General features: G+C 38.0%; 1 protein-coding gene across 1 annotated transcript in view; it reads left to right on the plus strand.

The window, feature by feature from the left end:
• Positions 1 to 20,899, plus strand: part of sh2b3 (SH2B adaptor protein 3) — a 37,253-nt gene that overhangs the window by 7,376 nt on the left and 8,978 nt on the right. The window contains exons 2-3 of the mRNA XM_026240449.1: positions 2,886 to 3,872; positions 20,302 to 20,406. Coding sequence (XP_026096234.1) covers positions 2,913 to 3,872; positions 20,302 to 20,406 — 1,065 coding nt within the window. The 5' untranslated portion in view covers positions 2,886 to 2,912. The remainder of the gene's footprint in view (positions 1 to 2,885; positions 3,873 to 20,301; positions 20,407 to 20,899) is intronic.

The raw sequence follows: 20,899 nt of genomic DNA on the forward strand, positions 1-20,899 counted from the left end.
TACTGGGGTTGTAAAGGCCACAAAGTGAAAAGTATATGGAGAGAGGAAAAGATTAGTGTGTGAAATGAATAAGCTAATGGCGTGAAACAGGAAATGGGTTTAAAGTATGAGAACAATGAAGTGGCTGCGTGAGTGGAGGTTTAAAGATTGGTGCAATAGTGCAGTGGGGATGAAAAGAAAGCAGAATGATGGGTTATTGCAAGAACGGGAATTGGACTTGCATGCACGTGAGGGATGAGGAAGGGAAAAAGAGACGCCAGAGAGGAAGTGATGTTAGTCTGTTTGGAGGTTGCTGAGTCATTAGTGGGCCAGATGATCACTGATAGAACGAACACCCGGGGGCCAGCGCAGGGGGCGGGACCACGTCTCACGGCATGTGCGCTGAACAACAGCACGAGTGCGTGAGGCGAGAGCACGCGCTCCGCGGGACTGCCTGTGCTGTAAACACCATGCATGTCATGCATTATGCTGAAAACATCAGCTTATGACTTCCCAAGCTGGTTAGATGCTAGTCTGGTGCTGGCTGACCAAGAAAGTCTTGCTGGTTGATGAAGTAGAACATTACTGCATGATTTGTGGAACACAAAAGTTGAATTTGTATTTGGTGAAAGAACACCAGGTTTGCAATGACAAGAGGGAATATAAATGATGGCAAATGATTACTTTTTTTTTTTTTCACCAGAAATCTATTTGATTTCGTTTTTGTGCCTCACACAGAAATTCTAGAAAAATGGTTTTGCAATGACAATAGGGTATATAAATTATGCCAAAATCTTCCATTACATTTTCCTGCTGCTTGCATTTTAAATGCAAAAATGCATTTGGTCTTTTGGTTTGCGCACATAAAATGAATGCTTTATTTTCAATGCTAAAATGCTTAAAAATTATAGCAGAAAATAACCTGTAATTGTCATTTGTTAAAAAATTTACTCTATGCATTATCAAAACATTGGCTATTTAATATATAAAACCGTTTAGGTTTCCATCAAATAACTGTTGTGATATATATACTGTTGTAAAATGAGTCAAACTGTGATGGTTTCTGACGTTAGTCGTGATGCCAGAATTAGCGTTTTTGAGCAAACCATTCCTTGTACACAAACCACCGCACCAGCAACACATCTTAAAGATGTTTGCATACAGTTTTGGTCGTCGTGTCAAAAAGTGCTTCGCTTTGCACTCCAAAGAAAACGGCTATATGTGTGATGGGTGTTCCTCTCCCTGTGTAGGTTAAAGCTTCCTGTCACCCTATAAGACAGCAGTGCGCGTCATGCTGTCTATAGAATGGTCCCCTCCTCTTTTTTTCTCTCTATGCGAGTGTTGTGGTTTTTCTGATCTATTGCTTTCTTCATGCACTAAACCTTCATTTTGTAATGCCTTAGGGCTTCCAACGGAACTTTAAGAACGCATTTACTTCTCACGCAGAGTTAAACGTTCACAGGCGTCCGAGAAGGCCACGCGCTGGTAAATGAGGATGTGGGGAACGAGAATGGGGAGATTGGTTCCAGTTGTGTCGCAACACGTCTGGTGCAGCCCGTGTGCAGATTTTTTGAATCTTTTGATCAAATGAAAATTTCCCCTGGCTGCAAATGGCAACTGTGATCTGATTCTGAAAGTGGTTTGCACCATGTGTGGATTGACTGCACACGTTCACGAGCTGATTCCCCATCGAGAACCGCGGGCCCGTCGGTGAGTCGTATCAGATGCTTTGACACTTTCAACTTTCTCAGTCTTCCTCTTCACATCAAAGATGTCCTCACAGATATTTCTGCCTCTGACCTGAGGCGTGTTATAAAGCAGCCTGAGTGATATTAGTCACTCTCTTCCTGTACTGGAGAGCTGAATGAATGAGTGAGTAAAAGTGAAGAATCCGTATCGTACCAGCTGAGTTCGAAAGATGCCGTCAGCGATGTGGTGATGAGCTAAACTGATACACTATGTTCATGTTCATAGAAAGTTGGGTTCAATGAACAGTTTCGGTACAAAGATTCCTACGTCAGTAGATGCACTGCGCAATCAAAGAGAATTGTTCATGCTTTCTAGAATATAAAAAAACCAATCTCTTTGATGCTGATTGGTCAATACAATAGTAGCGAAGGATCTTATCTGTTATTTTTGTGACGTATATGAAAAAGGACTATTGAATAAAATGTAGGACGGGATTTCCTTTTATTGGTTGATTGGAGAAGTTCCGCGTATGTCACGAAAGAAGTCTGTAGTTTCACCAGAAGATAGAATTATGCCCAGTCCCCTGTAAACATGCACAAATTTGTAAGATACGCATAAACATACATCATGGCACTACACATGCACACAACTTATTCGAAGCCAGATGGGAAAGCACTCGGATTCAAAGATTTATTTCAGCAACATTTTTCCAGTTAGGCATATTAAGGACTGGATTTATTTAAAAAGGCAAATTAGCGTGAGGGCGCAATCCTATAAAAGCACCACTGGGAGTAGAAAGTTTTACAGGTGATTTACTGAAAATGCACAAAATAAAGAACAGCACAGCCAATGATAATAAGGTACATTTAATCTACTAACAACATGCGCTCAAATCGCTAAGACGTGCTTTTTGGGGGTGCAAATATCAGTAAATTGACTACCGCAAACTTTTGTAAATGAGGTTGCGTGATTCATCTACATAATCTCCTACCATAATTATTTTTTTTTTTTTCCTGGAAGGCAAACTCCTACAAAAGCATATACAATAAAGGCAGCCACAGTCCACGCTTTTAAGTGCTAATTTCTCACTGCACGTTTATAGTACAGAAAGTTTTTAGAAAATGTACTGGAAATATTTTAAACCCCAGCCACAGCGCTGTCTTATTATTTATTGCTTATTGATGCCGTTTTTAATGTTGTTCATCTGTTGTTCACAGTGATTCCCTGCTGTGCTGGTTACTGCAATGAATGGTAACACTGTCCAGCAGACCACAAGCACTGCACCGTCCATAGCGCCTCCTTGTGGATGGAGGGAGTTCTGCGAGTTGCATGCCAGCACCACGGCCCGAGAACTTGCCCAGCACTACCGGCGCTTCGTCAGAGAGCGGCCGGTGCAGGATGTGGTCCCGCCAGAAAGTTTCTCAAAGCAGTTCAGCGCCCTCTTCCAGCACCACTTCAGCTGCGAGGTGGCTAAAGATGCAGAACCTGCCCTGTGGCCTCCACTGCCTCCTCCTTTGCTGCCCATGACTGGCCGCTTACGCATCACTTCCTTCTCAGGGGTGCTGGATTACCGGGAGACTGCGCGGCCAGGAATGACTCCATTAGTTGCCGTGTTGGCACCCAAACCAGATGCTGCCGTCGTCCCTAGAGAACAGGAGCAGTTGCTGCGATGCTCTCCCGCAGACACTACACACAGAACGCGGCATCATAGCCAGGAAGATGAACACCTAGAGCAGAGGACCGGGTCTGAACGATATTCACCCACTTTGTTTTCCTTCCCTTCCCGTAGTGATGTAACCAACTTTTCTGTCAGGGGATTTCGAGAAAGCGTATGCCGATTCTTTAAGAAATCCCCCCAAACTGATGAACCTTCAGGTAGCCCAAGGGACGATTTGATCAAGGGGGGCGGACCCTCAGCAACTATTGAATGCACCCCTCAAACCCCACCTCAGACTGTGCAGGTACCCGCCCATCACACCTCGCAGAAGGGTGCGCGGTGGGAACGATGGAATCTGTTACGAACTGTGAGACGGAGACAAGAGACAGGAAGTGTTTGTAAAGAGGGGCAGCTGCGGTACCTGGAGGTGGATGACACTATCTCAGACACACCCCCGCATTGGCTGCGCTGCCACCTGCAGGTCAGGAGGATCAACGAGCACACCGCTAGTGAGAGGTACCAGCTGGAGCTCTACGACCCACCCAAGGTAAAGCAAACTTTCAAGATCTTCATATATCTTTAGTCAGTCGGAGTGACTACTGCTGTACTGCTGTTGTTTTTGGCCCGATTTGATAATTGTATTATTTGTAGTTATTGTTGGCTTACAATAGTTTGGTATATTGGTCGCATCTTTTATTATAGATAATTATTTTGATATTTAAAACTTGGGAAAACCAATTGCGTTTGTAATCTGGTGTGATTTGTTTTGAAGCATTATATGTTTTTAATGTGAATGCGAATTAAGAGCTATGTTGTGTTTTAGTTTATAAAAATGTACAGTTCTTTCAAATTTTTTCAAATATGGCACGGCAAGATGTATTGCCAGAAGTTTAATGTTAATGAAAAATCACAAAAGAACCAATTGCGTTTTAAAATTTTGGCATGAAATCTGGGGTAACTTGTCTTGAAGCATTAGGCTATATTTAAATATGCAAATATGAATTGCATATTTAAATGAAATGAAAAGATTGAAGAGCTCCATCATGTTTAAGTTAATAAAATTTTTACATTTTATCCATGTATGTAGCTATTGCACAGAGTTGTCAGTGACAATCCCATGCAAGAACACGTGACTTGACTCATTATATTTAAACATGTAAACGCAACCTAACTGTTGTAGCTATAAAAATGTGAATTCTATTCACATATATTCAAATATGACATGTCAGTGTGTTGCATTATGTTTGTTGTCGATGGCGTCATGCAAGAACCAGTTGCCTTTTTGCGTGTTTTGTTTTGGAGCGTTATACTTAAAGGGGGGGTGAACTGCTCATTTTCACTCAATATCCTGTTAATCTTGAGTACCTATAGAGTAGTACTGCATCCTTCATAACTCCAAAAAGTCTTGAGAAAGATAAGAGAAAGATAGTCTGTACCGATTTTTCCCAGAAAAACACGAGCCGCTGGAGGCGTGATGTGTGGGCGGAGCTAAAGAATCACGAGGGCGAGTAGGCTTTTGCGTTGAGAGCATGTGGAAACTGTGACATTACCGTGAGGGAAAAACATCCAAAACAAACCATGGCTAACAGTCAGATTCAGCCGTATATTTATGATCCAGAATCAGATCCAGAGGCTGAAATTTAACAAGAGCAGCATCAGCAATGACTACAGCAGGACGTCTCTATGTGGTATGTACTGAAACTGTATTTATTTGCTTAGCGGTTTTGGAAAATGACTAAGTTCCACTTTATGTCGTCTTTTTTTTTTTTTTTTTTTTTTTTTTTAAGCTGTACATGTGGAAAGTGCAGTTTGATGACAACATTGCATGTTGTTTACTTGATGTGCTTACGCGCTGATAGCTAAGTTAACAACACAGAGATATTTGAAGCATTTTTACTCACTGCCTGCGGTTCCAACACACGATCGTGACCCTTTTTCGTTGGGACTGCATTATCCTTAAGAAATAAACGATGTGCAAATCCGGCGTCAAACTGAGCCTTGTTTGTAAAACAAGCATCTTCGAAATGCAGGGAGCAAACAAAAACACTTGCACAACTCCGTTGATGCTCTGTAAAAATAAACTCCATCCACTGGTCCCTTAATGCTGTTTTTTTTTTTTTGGTAATCTGTGCAGGGTTGTCTTGCCCTGGCAACCAAAAACACACTTCTTTTGTGACATTTCGCGACGCTCTCGCTCTGATCAGTGAATGTCTGTTGTGCTCTCAGTGCGCTGCTATACGGGAGCGCGCGCTCTTCCGGCAGAAGTGCCCTTAGGACCCATATAAGGAAATTCCGCTCCATTTAACGTCACACAGACCCATACTCGAAAAAAACTTTCCGAAACTTGTGACAAACCGGAAGGAGTATTCTTCAAACGTACAACTTAATTTTTGAAACTTTGTCGATGTTTAGCATGGGAATCCAACTATTTAACAGTGTAAAAAGCTCAGTATGCATGAAATAGAATTTCACCCCCCCTTTAAATATCTGCAAATATGAATATGACTTCATCCGTATATATTCAAATGTCACTTCAAGATTTGTATTGTACAAAGTTTGTTTGCAGTGACAAACACACAAGAACCAATTGCTTTTGTAACAGTTGTCTTGAAGCCTTAAGCCCAATTTATACTTCTGCGTCAAACCTATGCCGTAGGCTATGTGTAGTACACCGTAGCCTGATGTGCACCTCTCCAAAAATCTAACAGCGCGTCAACTCTATGCGGACTGCAAGCGCTGTGATTAGTCTGCTAGAATTCCTCCCTCCGTATATAATTGAGTTTTATGTGTGTTTCTGTGCACTTTAATATATTTTATAGGGGTGCACGATAAATATTGGCTGATAATTAGTGCACATCTCATCAGTAAACCCGGTTCTCTAATCAGCGGAAAATTCCATCAGGTGCGTGATTTCACAAGAGCAGCTGTTACTACTCAGAGCCGTTGTTAACTTACAAGCTGCGCAAATTCATGTTCATTATCAGACTAGCGGTTTGCATGTGTACTGCACGTCGACGCGGACAATGATGCAGATGTATAAATGAAAACTGACGCATAGCCTACGGCAGGGTTATTCAAATCTTGTCCTGGAGGGCCAGTGTGCTGCAGAGTTTAGCTCCAACCTTGATGAAACTCACCTACCTGTGATTTTCTAATGATCCTGAAGACACTGATTAGAATGCTCAGGTGTGTTTGATTAGGGCAAGACCTAAACTCTGCAGTGCATTGTCCCTCCAGGACAAGATTAGAAAAACCCTGGCCTATGGTGTAAAGGCTATGGCGTAGGTCCGACGCAGAAGTATAAATCAGCCTTCATATTTAAATCTATGCAACCATAAATGAGATTTAGGAGCTGTGCTGTGTTTTAGTTAATAATGCACTTTGAGATGTTGCACCAGGCGTCATGTCACTGGCATGTGAGAACCAAGAGCAAAAATTGTGAGAAGGTCATGAGGCCTTAAATTTGAATATATGTGAATACAAATGTGAGCTATGGCAGAGTGGAGGATTTAATAACAACTTTTAATATAATATTTAGCAAGTTTAAAACAGATCTTGCATTCTCCTGCATTTATTCTTTTGTGCTACATGGGTTTAAAACAAGGGTAAATAATTGATTAAAATGGCATGGGTCAACTAGTATGTGATACTTTCACATTAACACCCATTTAGCCTAATTAAACCACCCACATTTTAGACAAACAGCCAATTTGAAACAGGATCTGATTGATAATGTTATGTGTAATGATACTAATATGGACACAATTACAGTTTTGTCTGCCTTTCTCTCGGCCTTGCTCCAGTTTCCTGGTCACACAACATGATAGCCTAATTGCTAGTTTTGTTAGTTCATTCAGGCAGCAAATGACGTCTGCTCACTTTAGGGGTCACAGCACGGCTGTATCAAGGCTCTGATTGGCTGCTGAGGAATCTTGGCAGAGATGCGAGGACTTGCTCTGAATGTCTATGTAAGGGAAAAGCAACGTAGGCCAAGAAAGTTCAAACACTTAAAGTCTATACACTCCAGTAAATGTCAGAAGCATGCACACATGTTTTAGTTTCAAATTAGCAATGCATTCATAGGTTCTTTTTTAGGGACATTTTATTAGTTTAATCATCTTAAAGAGAGCAACATGTATGCTTTTGCTGTGCATTCATCATAGTTTATTTCGCTGCATGCATCTTATGTATGTGTGTGTTTAATGTGTGCACTTATGTGTGAGAGCGTGGAAGCTGTATTTTAGAGTGCACACTAGTCCATGCCTTGATTCTGTAGCTGTGCACTCTATGTTTGGTGTGTTCACTACAATAGCAACAGTGAGGGTAGATATGCTAAGAGAGGAAGCTGCAGGCTGGCTGATAATTTCTTTGCGTGAGAAACTTTGTTTCAGGGAAGTCCTAACTTTAAAACCAGCCTGTGCACAGCAGATAAATTAGTATGATTATCTGCTGTCAGATTTCACAGAAGTGTTGTATTATTATCAAGTCAAAGATGACTAGCTAGTCCAGAGGCAAAATGCTAACATATTGTGTGCGTGTGTGTGCATGTGTGTGTGTGCGTGTGCGTGTGTGTGTATCTATATATAATATGCATTGCAATGTAGCAGATACAGTTTAGTGTCATTATGCAAACAAATGTGACTGCAGAAAGCCACAAGCAACCAATCAGAAACAAGCATTGGAAAGAGAGCCTGGCAATGTATATGTGTAGCAAAACTGTACACTTTCTTGCTTTGTTATGTGTATGTGATGCTCTTCGGAAGGCTTGTGAAAAACATCTGGTGTTGGCCTCAAATTATATTCATTGGGGTTTCTAGGGTTGGAGACCACAGACTTTAATTGCCGATGTAGTCTGAACAAGTTTGGTCGAGTGCTTAGAAACCTTAAAGTGAAAAGAAGATAACTATGGACACCATAAAAGCCAGCGGTGTGCAATGCATTTGAGCTCATGAAGAGTGGATTTGTGGATTGGATGAATCTTTAGAGATCTGTGTTGTATATGTCGAAGTCTTCTGATGTGGCTTGTTAGTGTGTGATCAAGCAAGAAAGAAAACCTGCTGTATCAAAATTAGATTTTACATTTTGCAATTATAGTCTTGTTTTTCTATTATTATTTGCTGCACAACAATTGCAGCCAGTGCTGTGGAAAATATTTATAATTCTAGAAAACCGCATCCTCCCATCTGGAGCGTGTTAGAGCTTCACGGTGACCTTATGCACATACAGATGCTGACACAACTACATCCAGAGTCATTTCAACACTTTAACAAGCCAACAACCAAATCAGTTCTGCAACACAGTATTTGGTATAAAAACTGGCTGCACAGATTTAAACTGAAACTAATGTCCAATTGCATAAGATATGGTAGTTGTTTATTGTGTTTTTATAGAGTGAAATATTGATAGCACATCTTACAGGCCACCTTGGTTCTGGCAGTATTTTTCTTATTTTCTTCATAAAGATTTCGAAAAATATTGAAGCAAACCAACTAGCTCTGAGATTATTCACAATTTGCTAATTTAGCTATATTAAGCATATATAAAAAATATAAATAAAAATGCATTAAAGTAAAAAAAAAAAAAAATACATTATTCTTTATGGAGAAAATGAATGTGAATTTTTTTTCTTTCTTTTTTTTCTTGCAGAATCTGACTGTTAGGCTCTGTTTACATGCCCTCGTTTGTTTTCCATTTGACTTTTGAAGAAACGGTTTGAAACTTGACTGAAACCCAAACTGAGACTCAAAAGTTTCATTTCTTAACATGATCAAGAGCTGCTCTGACCTCGTACCCATCTTTATCAATATGAAAATCTGCAGATTGATAAGTAGGCCACAGTCATCAGTCAAAGCGAAATCAGACATGTCCCTTTTTCCCCGAAAGCATAACACTTGTCAATTTAAAACCAAGAATTATATCACACGCAGAGATGCAGACAGCAGCAAGCGCTCTGATGCATTTTCAAAGATGTAAAAGCACGCACACATACGGTAGTTGCAGACCGTGCGCTGGTACACATGATGATTATGATGACAAAAGCATTTTTGATTTAGATCAAAACTGCAAGTGATACTTTTCCTACGTGTCAAGTTTTTATAATTTGCATGATTTAATTTGAATTGTATTGCATGCATCGTTTTCAGTGTATCACCCTTTTCTCTCGTCATTTTGGAAATGCCTTATTTGAAATTGTACTTTTCATGTCACTTGTGGTCTGTTTGGCAACCCAAAACTGACTGATCTTGGGGATCATTTTGCATATTTTTGGACTTGCATAGTATATTTATGATACTAATAAATGTTATTTATGACAGCTGTTGCTTGCATGAATCAATTTTTACTGATGTAGCGCAATCATTATTAGTGAAGCATGTCTGTCAGCATAACAGATTCACACTGGTACACACTCTCGGCATCTGCAGCATCGGGATTGAGATGAGATCCTTTGTTTGCTTTTCATATGACAGTTCCTCATCTTTGTGTGGTTGTGTGTTTTTGTGTAAAACACATTCACCCAATACTTTTGAGAGCTGTGTGCTCAGAGGACAAACATGGTCATGTGGGTGTGAAACAGCCGCTTTGCAAAATATTGACAGTGTAACATTGCAGTGTCGCCTGTAATTCAACAGCACAGCCCCATGACGCCTGTGTTATGCATCACTGAATGCTTATTTTTTTGGACTCAGCCACTGTTGAAGGCCCCATTGTGAATATTCACAACAGCTGTGTGGTGTGTGTGAAATACTGTATACAATGAGTTTTATAGGTCTTTTTAGGATAATTAGTCCTAATGGTAACACATAAGTCTAGGTACCAATACTTATTTTGACTAGTTTCTTATTAGCATAGCTATTGTTAACATATTTGCTGTTTATTAGTACTTAAAGCCAGAGGTGGGTAGAGTACCCTAAAACTGTACTCAAGTAAAAGTAAAAGTACTTCTAGAAATATTTACTCAAGTAAAAGTAGTAGTCCGAATAGTTACAGGGTGTCAGGCATCAGGCATCGGAGAGGCTTTTATTAACAGAAAATGACAAAACACAGGGAAATAAGAGTGTCCAAAATAAATAGGGAATCTGGTGTCCTCATCGTGCTAGGGGCTATGTGAAGGGCAGGTAGTGTTCATGAAGGAAGGGTCCAGGTAAGGGGTGGAGTCCGTCATCCGCACGCTCTCCCCTCTTCGGTCTGGGGCGCAAGTGGCGGTGGCTTATTCCAGCGGCTGCATCCATCTCCGGTCCTGGAGGGCCACTATCCTGCAGAGTTTAGCTTCAGCCCTCATAAACTCTCACCTGCCTGTATCTATCTAGTAATCCTGAAAACACTGATTGCCTTGTTCAGGTGTGTTTAATTAGGGTTGGAGCTAAACTCTGCAGGATAGTGGCCCTCCAGGACCGGAGTTGCCTATCCCTGATGTACATAATCCACAAGCAATTGCTAATTTTGCATCAATGTTCGTGTTTTCAATTTCGCAAACGCACAGTGACTGCCAAATTTCAAATGAAAAAGCAAAGTCCATTTGCAGCTGTATTTCCCATGTCTTATGAGGAATGAGCCTGTCATATTTAAATAACAATATTAATTACCATACCTGCTTTTTCACTCTCTCTGTGTCGTGCATGTAACCTGCCAAAACTCAAATGGAATCAATTCTTTTTGCATTTAAATTTCTGATGTCAACACATAAACCTGTCAATCAGCATCAGGGGTGGGACTATAATTTTGGGCGTGTTTGTGTTGGGAGGTGATGTTATCACAGATGACCGTGCTGATTGCTTTATATATATATATTATTGGATTTTGGCCGATATTCGATATGCCGATATTTTCAAAATAATTTGGCCGATGCCCATACCGATATATATACAAATTTTTCGCCTGATATATTTAAACTTTAATTTTACTGAAGAGAAACCCATGTATCTCTTCTGTACTGATTCTACCATAAATGTATTATTTTACAAATGTAGACAGACATTCACACCTGAAAAACAGGTCTTGGTGCTGCTCAGGATGACGGCTCTTAAGATGTGTAATCATATTTGTAGTGTTGAAAGACTGTTGTTTTACGCCTCCTCGCATCACTTGTGCTTTACAAATATTGCAAATAGCAACTTTGTTATCTGTTTGACAGATCTCGAAATGCCTCCACACAGTTGACATGTTGTAAGTTTAAGTTTTTAACGTTCATGGTCGTCGCACGCACACACGCCCCCCTATCGGTTTGGCTCATCGGCAGAAATATTCATATCGACCGATGCCGATAATGGTCATTTTAAGCTTTTATCGGCCGATACCGATGTTGTGCCGATATTATCGTGCATCCCTATAAATTATAAAAGTAGGGCCTTTCGCACCGCGGGAACCTTTTCATAGTACCAGAACTAATTGTTGAACTACCCACTTTTGGGCGTTTTTGCATCAGCAGAACTGGGTGCGATTTATTTATTTTTTTATTTTTTTTATGTTTGTACCGGACTGCCTTCATCGAGAACCAAATTAGCTCCTACTCCGGAGCAGTGTCTAACCAGCACAACTGGTACTAACCGTGACATAAGTAGACAATGATTGGCCAGACGCGTTCAAAAACACCCTCACCCGCCATGATTTACACTGCTGTGTAAACATACTGTAAGCATTGTGTCAACACAAGTATGATGAACAGCGATAGATGGACAGATGCTGAAGTGAAGGCACTTGTAGCTAATGTAACACTGCTAGTTGTCATTGGAGATTTACACCTGGCATTTTCTGTCTGACCACTCTAGAGAAGCATTGGAATGATGATATATATGCAGATATGAAATGCATGTTATAATGCAATGCCAGGTGTTGTTATTTGTTATTTCTGCATTGCATGAATCCAGCGGTCTTTTGCGTGTCAGAATGAGCAGAGGCCATCTCAGGTGCAGAGGCCTGCTTTGTTTTGAGTTTTGTTGTCGTGACGTGAGCACATGGTGTTTAGGTTTTCTCAGCGTGGTTTTTAGTGTGTGCTCATGTGTAAAGTATGCCTGGGCTCTCTAATTTGTATATCAAAGGTGTTTGCTGGCAGCGTGTTTGTGTAAATGCAGTGAAGTGTTGTGCAGTGTGTTTTTCTCTCAGCTAACAGCTGGTTCAAGATGGTTCTACACTGCAGGTGGCGACGTGACGCTCCAGTTTTGATGCGTCATACCAAGACCGTTTCGATGCAGTATAGATGCTACTGTCAGTCATTGCAGTAGGTGTATTTTTGATTTGTTGCATTGTGTTTGTGATGTGTACTGCAACACAAATTGTACAAAGAATGTAGACTGCGGTCATGTTCCAGGTGAAGTAGGCCTTTATTCAAATGATAAATTACAAGAATAAATGACAGTCCGATTTGCTTCTGCATCAAAGTTGAAAATAAAACAATTTTGTGGTTGGATTAGGCAGATAAAATATTTACATTTATATATTTTTAATGTAAAATGTTATTTCATTTTTTATTAATTAAACTTTGTTCCTCTTCGGAACACAAATGAAGATATTTCTGATGAAATCTGAACCCTCCACAGACAGCAACACAAGTGAAATGTGCATGCTCTCCTGTGTTTAACGTAAACCGCAGCGCCATACGCCTGTGTTGTTACATGCAGAGGAAAGAACGTGGATGTGTTTTGATGCTCTCCGCAATGGTGGCACATCACAGCAGATGGGAAGAGAAGTCGTTTTTCTTGTTTTCTTTACGCACAGAAAGTATTCGCATGGTTTTGTAAAATTGCAGTTGAACTCCTGACCTAACCCTAACCCTATTTTATCGATGTCCTTGTTACGTTTATGGGCCTGGGAACATTTCAGTTGTGTTGCTGTCTATGGAGGGTCAGCGAACTCTCGGATTTCATCAAAAATAACTTAATTTTTTGTTCCGAAGAGGAACGAAGGTCTTGTGTGTTTTGAATGACACAATGGTATGTAATTAATTGCAGAATTTAGATTTTTTGGTGAACTATCCCTTTAATAGATAAATATTTATTTATTTATTTATTCAATGCAATACAACAGAATAGCCTTAGATGATTGTAGAATATTAGCCATGTATTAGTGCTAATTAAGAACATATAAATGCCTTATTTTACTTGACCTTACTCTAAATCCCAATACCTAAACCTAACAACTACCTTACTAACTATTAATAAGCAGCAAATTAAGAATTTGAGATAAATGTCGTAGTTAATAGTTAACAAGTGTCACCTATTCTAAAGAATTCTACCATGAATGCCATATTAAGATAGATTTTTCATATGAATAAATATGAAAAATCTTTATGTAACAAAAGAATAACCTAAGATGATTGCGTGTCAAAAATAAAGACAGAAAAATAAAATATAACATGCCTTTATTTTGGACATCGTTTTAAAATGACAACACATTATTTGTCAGCAATTTCTGAATCACTTACAAATTGCGTATTTTTCAAATAAAAAAAAAAAATTATATGGGAATTGTATTATCCAAATTTTAAGAATATCGAAAATTCTTATTTGTTTACCTCTCACCTACCCCAAATGAGAGCATATTAGTTTCTGGCATGCAGTGAATCGCTCGCAGTTGCAGTCTGGCTATGAGTGGATTTTAGATCTATATTGCGAGCATGTGTGGGCATTGTTGCAACTCTTTATTTTAAAACCTGCAACCGCCGAGCTGGTATACCTGACCTCAGTGAGCTACCCATGGAAAGCACCGCTCGCTCCCCCTCAATCTCTCTTTCTCTCTCTCTCTATTCATCTCTGTGTCTCGTTGTGTGCGTGTAGGTGCTGTGGTTCAGCTCCTCTAGTCCGTAAACAGGATGCTCGCTCGACCTGTGTGAATATGAAGATGAATATGAGTAGCTGTGTGTGTATTTTTTCATGAGTGTACATGTATTTTGTCATGTTGTGTCATTGTACTCACACTTTCCAAAGTGCATTTGCATTTATTGTGAATAAGCCAATAAATATTTTTCTGTAATTTAAGGGCCCAGAGCATTTTCTCGACATGTTATAGTTACAGCTGTGTTTTTGAATCTGCAGCTACAGATAAACCGCTCAAGCTGGGAGAAAGATTGAAATAAAAAATGATAAAAAAAAGATGCATTAATGCACTTTTTTTTAAAAATTGTTTTTAACTTTTTTCTTTCCTGCCGTTCATTTAATGCAAAAAGCACTTTATGCAATAACACCGCTAGCAGTGGATGACAAGTGGTTTTGCTCACTGTTTCAGATTACAGAAAACAACCCTTTAAAAAAAAAAAAAAAAGAAAGAAAAGTAAGATATTTGTCCATCATCAGGAGGTTTTGACTGACACAGGAAGCTCTCTTTTTTTCTAATGCGCTTCTCCCTCTCCCTCTCTCTATCTCTGTGTCTTTCTTTCATGTATATTTTCTCAGTACTAAAGCTGTGGTGGGGCTTTCGAGAGCAGCAGAAGTAAAGGTCAGAGTGATTGTCACTGTGTTTTAACAGTGCACAGGGAGAGAAAGAGAGAGAGAGGGAGGTAAATAAATGTAGTGTAAAAGTAAAGGCTGTGAAAACCATGTGCAAACCATTCTGACCTAAGAAGGGATCAGTCTTAAGCACAACATGTACAAATGTGTGAGTGTGTGTTTTAAAAAGAAATGTTCAAGAAAATGTTATGCTGAAAAACATGCTAACTGTCAAAACCACTGAAGAGCATTGATATTATATACTGAATATATACTCTCAAATTTATTTTGAAGTATATATGGAATTATTTTCAAAAATGTATGAAATACAATTGAAATAATATTAAATTGAATTATTATACGTACTTTGTTGGCCAAATGGGTGCACTAAAAGCAGAATTGTATTGTTGTGCGCCCTCCCTCATATATTATGGAAGAAAAAAACATCTACTGTAGGGGTCAAAATCTTTAAGTGTCTATGGAATTATTTTCAAAAAAATGTAGGACAAATATTAAATTGAATTATAAAAGAAAGCAATTTCTAAGCGGTGCTCGGGGCCTAATTAATGCAAATAGAAGTAAAATATTAAAATGTATTTTTGTGTAAGGATTTTATTAACAGTTATTTCAATGAAAAAGCATCAAATGTAAAGTGTCACATAGAAACGATTGGAAATTACTGTAAATTACAAGAGAATTTCCTAAAACTGTAAATTTTACAGTATTTTATTTTTAATTTTAGATTTATTACAGTTTGATGCAAACACACATGTATATCTATAAAGCTGTCAACTGGTTAACAAGAAGTTCTCTTGTATGTACTATACTATAGTAAGAGAACTTATCGTTAACTAATTAACAGCTTTTACTGTAGCATTTTTACAGTCTTTTTACAGATTGTGTGTGTATATTAGTGATGCTTTGCAAATTTATCATATTTTATTTCTAAATTTCAATTGTATTGTTGAATTGTTAATAGATAATAAATTATTTGTTTATAAATATTTTATTTATGCTTGCCTGTGTGTGTATACAGTGATGGTATGCTAAATTAAAACATTTATATATAAATTAAAAGGTTAATATTTCTATTTTAATATATTTTTTTAAATGTACATGTATACACACATACACTTTATTTGTATTTTTATATGGAAATATATATTTCTAAATAATTACAGTACATATATATTTGCTAAGTCATATCTGTGTTTTTATTAAGCAGACCATAACTAAGACCATAAACTTCAAATCTGTACTTCATAAGCCTACATTTTCACCAAAGACCATCACTGAGACATCGCTTCCTAGTGTCATTATTGTGTTGTCAGCATCATGTCATTTCAAGATTCCTTTCCGATTGTTATTGCTAATTTCATTACGTGACTCATTTTGAAAGGTTGTTCTGAGAATGTGAACAAAAGCAAAAGTAACTGTTAGGAAGTGGAGTTATTCAGATGAATGGCTTAGTTGTTTGTTGTGGCATTTTAAATGGCACTCATACACAACACATGCACAATTAAACCGTGTGTTAAATGCGGTAACATGAGCCATGAATTAATTAATTTATTTAATTTTTTATTTTTTTTTAAGATAAATCAAGTTAATAACAAATAGAATTTGAAGTTGGTCGTACTGGCGTCCCATGCACTTCCATATGGACAGCTGTTATTATGCATATATATATTTGTTATTTGTGCACAAATAACAACATGCTTGTGCAAACAAATTACAACGAGGTTGTTGTTTGGCAACTAGGTGGACACAGTTCTGTTCATAACAGTAGACCTGCTGGTGAAAAAGTGACAGATACAGGAAAAAACAAACACATATACGCAAAGTATGGACAGAGATATTGGAAAACATTAAGAAATGTCCGAACCTACCTTTAGTTCAGGCCTGGTTTTAAGGGGATGATAGTGAAAGCAAGAGCCACCCGCAGATGAAGCTGTAATAAACAGATTTGGCAAACTATCTAGTGCACATTTGTGTTTGCACTCCGGAGAGCGCAACAGGTTTCCATTTACATTTTTTATAGCGTTCAGCAATGTGGCCAATCACACACATTCCTGCTGATTTATTGAACTTAATGACCAATCAGAGACATTAGAACCCATTCAATGCTTAAAACTCTGTAATTTTGTCCAGTGCTCAGTTCTGCAAGCTCATGAACCATCTTATTATAACAGTGTAAATAAAAGATTAATTGTGCAGTACAGAGAGATTCATTGATTATAACGGAACTTTGTGAGATCGCGATCAGCTAAGACGAATGACAGGTTTTCAGGGAGCTTTCTTTGTAAGCTTTATGTAGGCTATACAGTATGTAATTTATGTTATCCATATAGGCCTATTTGTATAAAACCTTTGTTTATCAAGCTATACACTGGAAAATTCTCTGGCAGGAGATGATTACCTTCCTAAATTATAAAATTAGCTTGATTTTACATGTGTAAACATTTTAACCATCATATTAGAAGTATAAATATAAATTATTTTTAATAAAATTTCCATTGTGCTAAAGCCAACGCAAATTTAAGAAAATAAATGAATCTGGAAATATTTATTTCATATTAAGTAATTTTTTTTACAATGTATTTTTTTAATACAATTCCAAAGCAGCTTGAAATTATGTATAGAACTGTAATGTGGTAAACAGACCTGGAACAACCTGCAAGTCATTCAGTAAACTACTATCTGTCAACCAATTTTAGATAATATTACTAAACTACTATTTTTTTTTTTTTTTTTCTTTTTGGTGGGGTGGGTTGTTGGTGGGCGAATGGGTAATAGTAAACCACTTTTTTCTTTAGGACTACACCACTGAGCGAGAGTAAATATTCCAGCCTCTGAAAAAGGCCCAAATATGGTCATAGAAATCAAGCTAATGTTGATTTCTTCGTTTAAGAGTGGTCATGGTTTTTCACACTCGGCAGGCAGCAGTTCTGGAAGGCACTTTACAACAGTGTTTAAAACTTTAGCTTGCTTAAGTTAGTCATAGTTAAACTACAGTCAAGGTACACTTGAAAAATAAAAAAAGTAGTTAGGTACACTACAAGCTTCGACACTGAAACTGATCTAAATATCTCTTTAAATGTAAGATTTTCTGGCATAGGACCACAGAAGGTATTTGAATGAACAGAGTTAAATTAAATTGGCAAATGTTTTGTTTGTATTTTTACTTTCCATGTTTCACTACAGAATTGTTTGCTATGGATTTTTTTTATATTTCAATCAGTTTTGACCTTTACAATTTAATGCTTCTGGTCTATGACTTAGTAGTTTAATCCATCTTCTGTTAGTAAACATATTTTTTTCACCCCCACACAGTGTGTATACCAGTCTAAACCGTCTTTTGTAAACATTTGTTTATTAGTTTCATTCATCTTTTGTTTTTACTCGTATTTATACTATAGTTTTAGTAGATGTTTGTGTGGAAGCAGATTAGACTCAATAATTCACACAAAAGGCATGATGCACACATGTGTATCCCAATTCACATGCATGGAACCGAATTCACATGCACAAAAAAAATGTATATTCACAAAAACCAATTCACCTGCACAAAATAAGAATACGTATTCATAAAACTGTGTACAAAAAATGTTCAATGTTTAAAATTGACGAGTACATCATGGACTGTGTGAATCACCTTGGATTTGAGTGTGTATTTTTGAGACTTTCCTGGCAGTGAACTCCATCTATGCGAGTCACTCATACTCCTTAGCCAATCAGATTTGAACCTGTCCATTGACCAATCATAACCCACTGTGGGCATATGATGCGTGTGCCTACCTGGATGGTCATCAGCGTTACATCGTCAGCGTGAGAATCCAGTTCAAGTCACGGTTCAGCAGAGGTTTGTGCAGAAGATCGTTAACTAGCCTTGCAAATGTGTATTGTTTTAGCTTTGCATGCATACTCAAGTCTTGGAAGTAAAATCAGTCATTTAGACATACTCGTTACGTGAATTGGTTTGTGTGAATATTTTTTTTCCACATGTGTGCATCGTGTCTTGCGTGAATTATTAAGTCTAATCTGCTATTTATATACTGCTTTAAATGATATTTTATTCATTAATAGCAAGTTTCGTTCATTTGCGAAGAGAAACCAGTCATCTGTTTTATTGTATATGTGTGTGGGGTTTAATACTTCAATCACTTCTTGTTCTGCTGGAATGAGTGCAGAAGTGTGCATGTATGTGTGTGGATGTGAATGAATCAGTGGTGTTTTCTGCTCTCCACTGTGTGAGAGTTGACTGCAGTTCAAAGAGGAAAGATCGTAATATTACAGCACCATTGATCTGGCATGAGCCTGTGCGTGTCAAGCTATTTTAAGCCGTGACTCACTCAAAATGACAGATTTCGTTTGCGAGAGAAAGAGCTTCTTCATTCCTAAATCTTTGATGTGTCAGAACTGACGGGAGACACTCAGGAAATTCCTGCAGCTCTGAGCGTCCGGAATCATTTGCAGCTCTCACAACTTCCCGGAATCCGCTCTCATTTTTTCCCAAGGAGATTTGGTATACGTGTGTGTAGGCGTAGGTCGAAGGTTTCAGATCACGGGTCATAGCTGTAGTCTCTCTTAATTTCCAGATGAACATTCTTAGCTAATCCCAGTAGAACAAGGAAATCATCCCTCTCGGTTTTCCTTCTCTCCGCTCAAACCGGAGTGTGTCATGCACTAGAAATCTATGTTTTGTCTTTAAGACATAGTCCTTGTTTGTCAGATTATATGTCTGAGTGGTGCATTATGCTTTATTGATTTATAAAGAAACGTCTTTGGTTTTGTGTCAGTATGGGAGAAAAAAAATCTATGGAAGCTTGTTTCCACCACAAGATAGAAAATAGTCAGTTGCAGCTTTTTATCTCGCTGACTGTTTTCTTTCAAATGTGAACTTATAGCTCACAACTACGACTTATTTTTTCTCTGAATTGTTAGTTTATGTAGCAGTTCTGAGAAAAAAGGTCAGAATTGGGAGATACAAGTCACAATTATCTAAATGTATTATTTTATCCTGTGGCCGAAACAAGATCATTCCATAGGAGAGAAGAAAAAAGCAGAACTGAGAGATGTAAACTCAGAATACTAAGAAAAGAAAAACAGAATTGCGTGATGTAAACTCAGAATTCTGAGAAAACGTCAGATTTGTGAGAATTCTGACTTTTATCTTGCAGTTCTGTCTGACATTTTTGCAAGGAAAAAAGTGAGATACCGGAAAAAAAGAATTCACAATTCTTACTTTTCTATGAATTGCCTTTAATGAAACAAGCTTCCATACAATTCAAATTGTACAGTTGCATTTATTTAGAAAAATATAAGCAGCAGTAGTGTTCAGTTCCTCAGTAATAATTATTTTAATGCTGTTGTGGAAAACTGCTCTAAGAAAGGTCAGCCACCATACAACATTTAGGCTAATGCATTTACAAGGGCAGTAAAAATACAAACTACAAGCATGATATAAATGGTAAATGAGGTTTCGAGTTTATAAATGGAAGTTTCTAAAAACATTATGTAACGATTCTATTAAGAAGATGTGTTGTTTTCTTTGTGTTTCAGGACTACAGAACGCCAAAGCTCACCGTACCCTGTTCAGACATCCAAGAGATTCGACGCTGTAATCGCCTAGAGATGCCAGACAACATGAACACATTTGTCTTAAAGGTGAATGAAATAACAAATGATTACACACTTGATAAACTAATATATTCAAGAGGCTGATTGTAAGAGGTTTTAGAAACATGCACATGTGCATACAGTTCCCTGTCTGTTTGTTCATTTGAATTGTTGACCCAACTCAAAGAAAATGTATTGCACCGAACAGCTTATATCTGTTGTAATCTTTCTCTGGTTAATGACGCTTCTTAGAAATGTAATCGATTCAGAACTGGAAAGGAGAACTCAGTCTTTGATTTTTTTTTTTTTTTTCTTTGCCTTCTGCTGAAGTCGTCATGATTAGTGGTCGACCAAAATTGGTTTTCCTTTGGTCTCTGCTGATATCTAGAGAGTAGCGGCTGATGGCCAAACTAATGCAGGCAGTGATGCCAGCTCCATGTGCTGCAACCAAGCATTTTTCTCTCTAAAACTAACTCTAGAGTCTTAAAAATTACTATGCATGCAGGTTTTATGCCTAATAGAATTTAGAATATTTTTTATT

This window comes from Carassius auratus, linkage group LG30F, assembly GCF_003368295.1.
Source record: "Carassius auratus strain Wakin linkage group LG30F, ASM336829v1, whole genome shotgun sequence".
Lineage (NCBI taxonomy): Eukaryota > Metazoa > Chordata > Actinopteri > Cypriniformes > Cyprinidae > Carassius > Carassius auratus.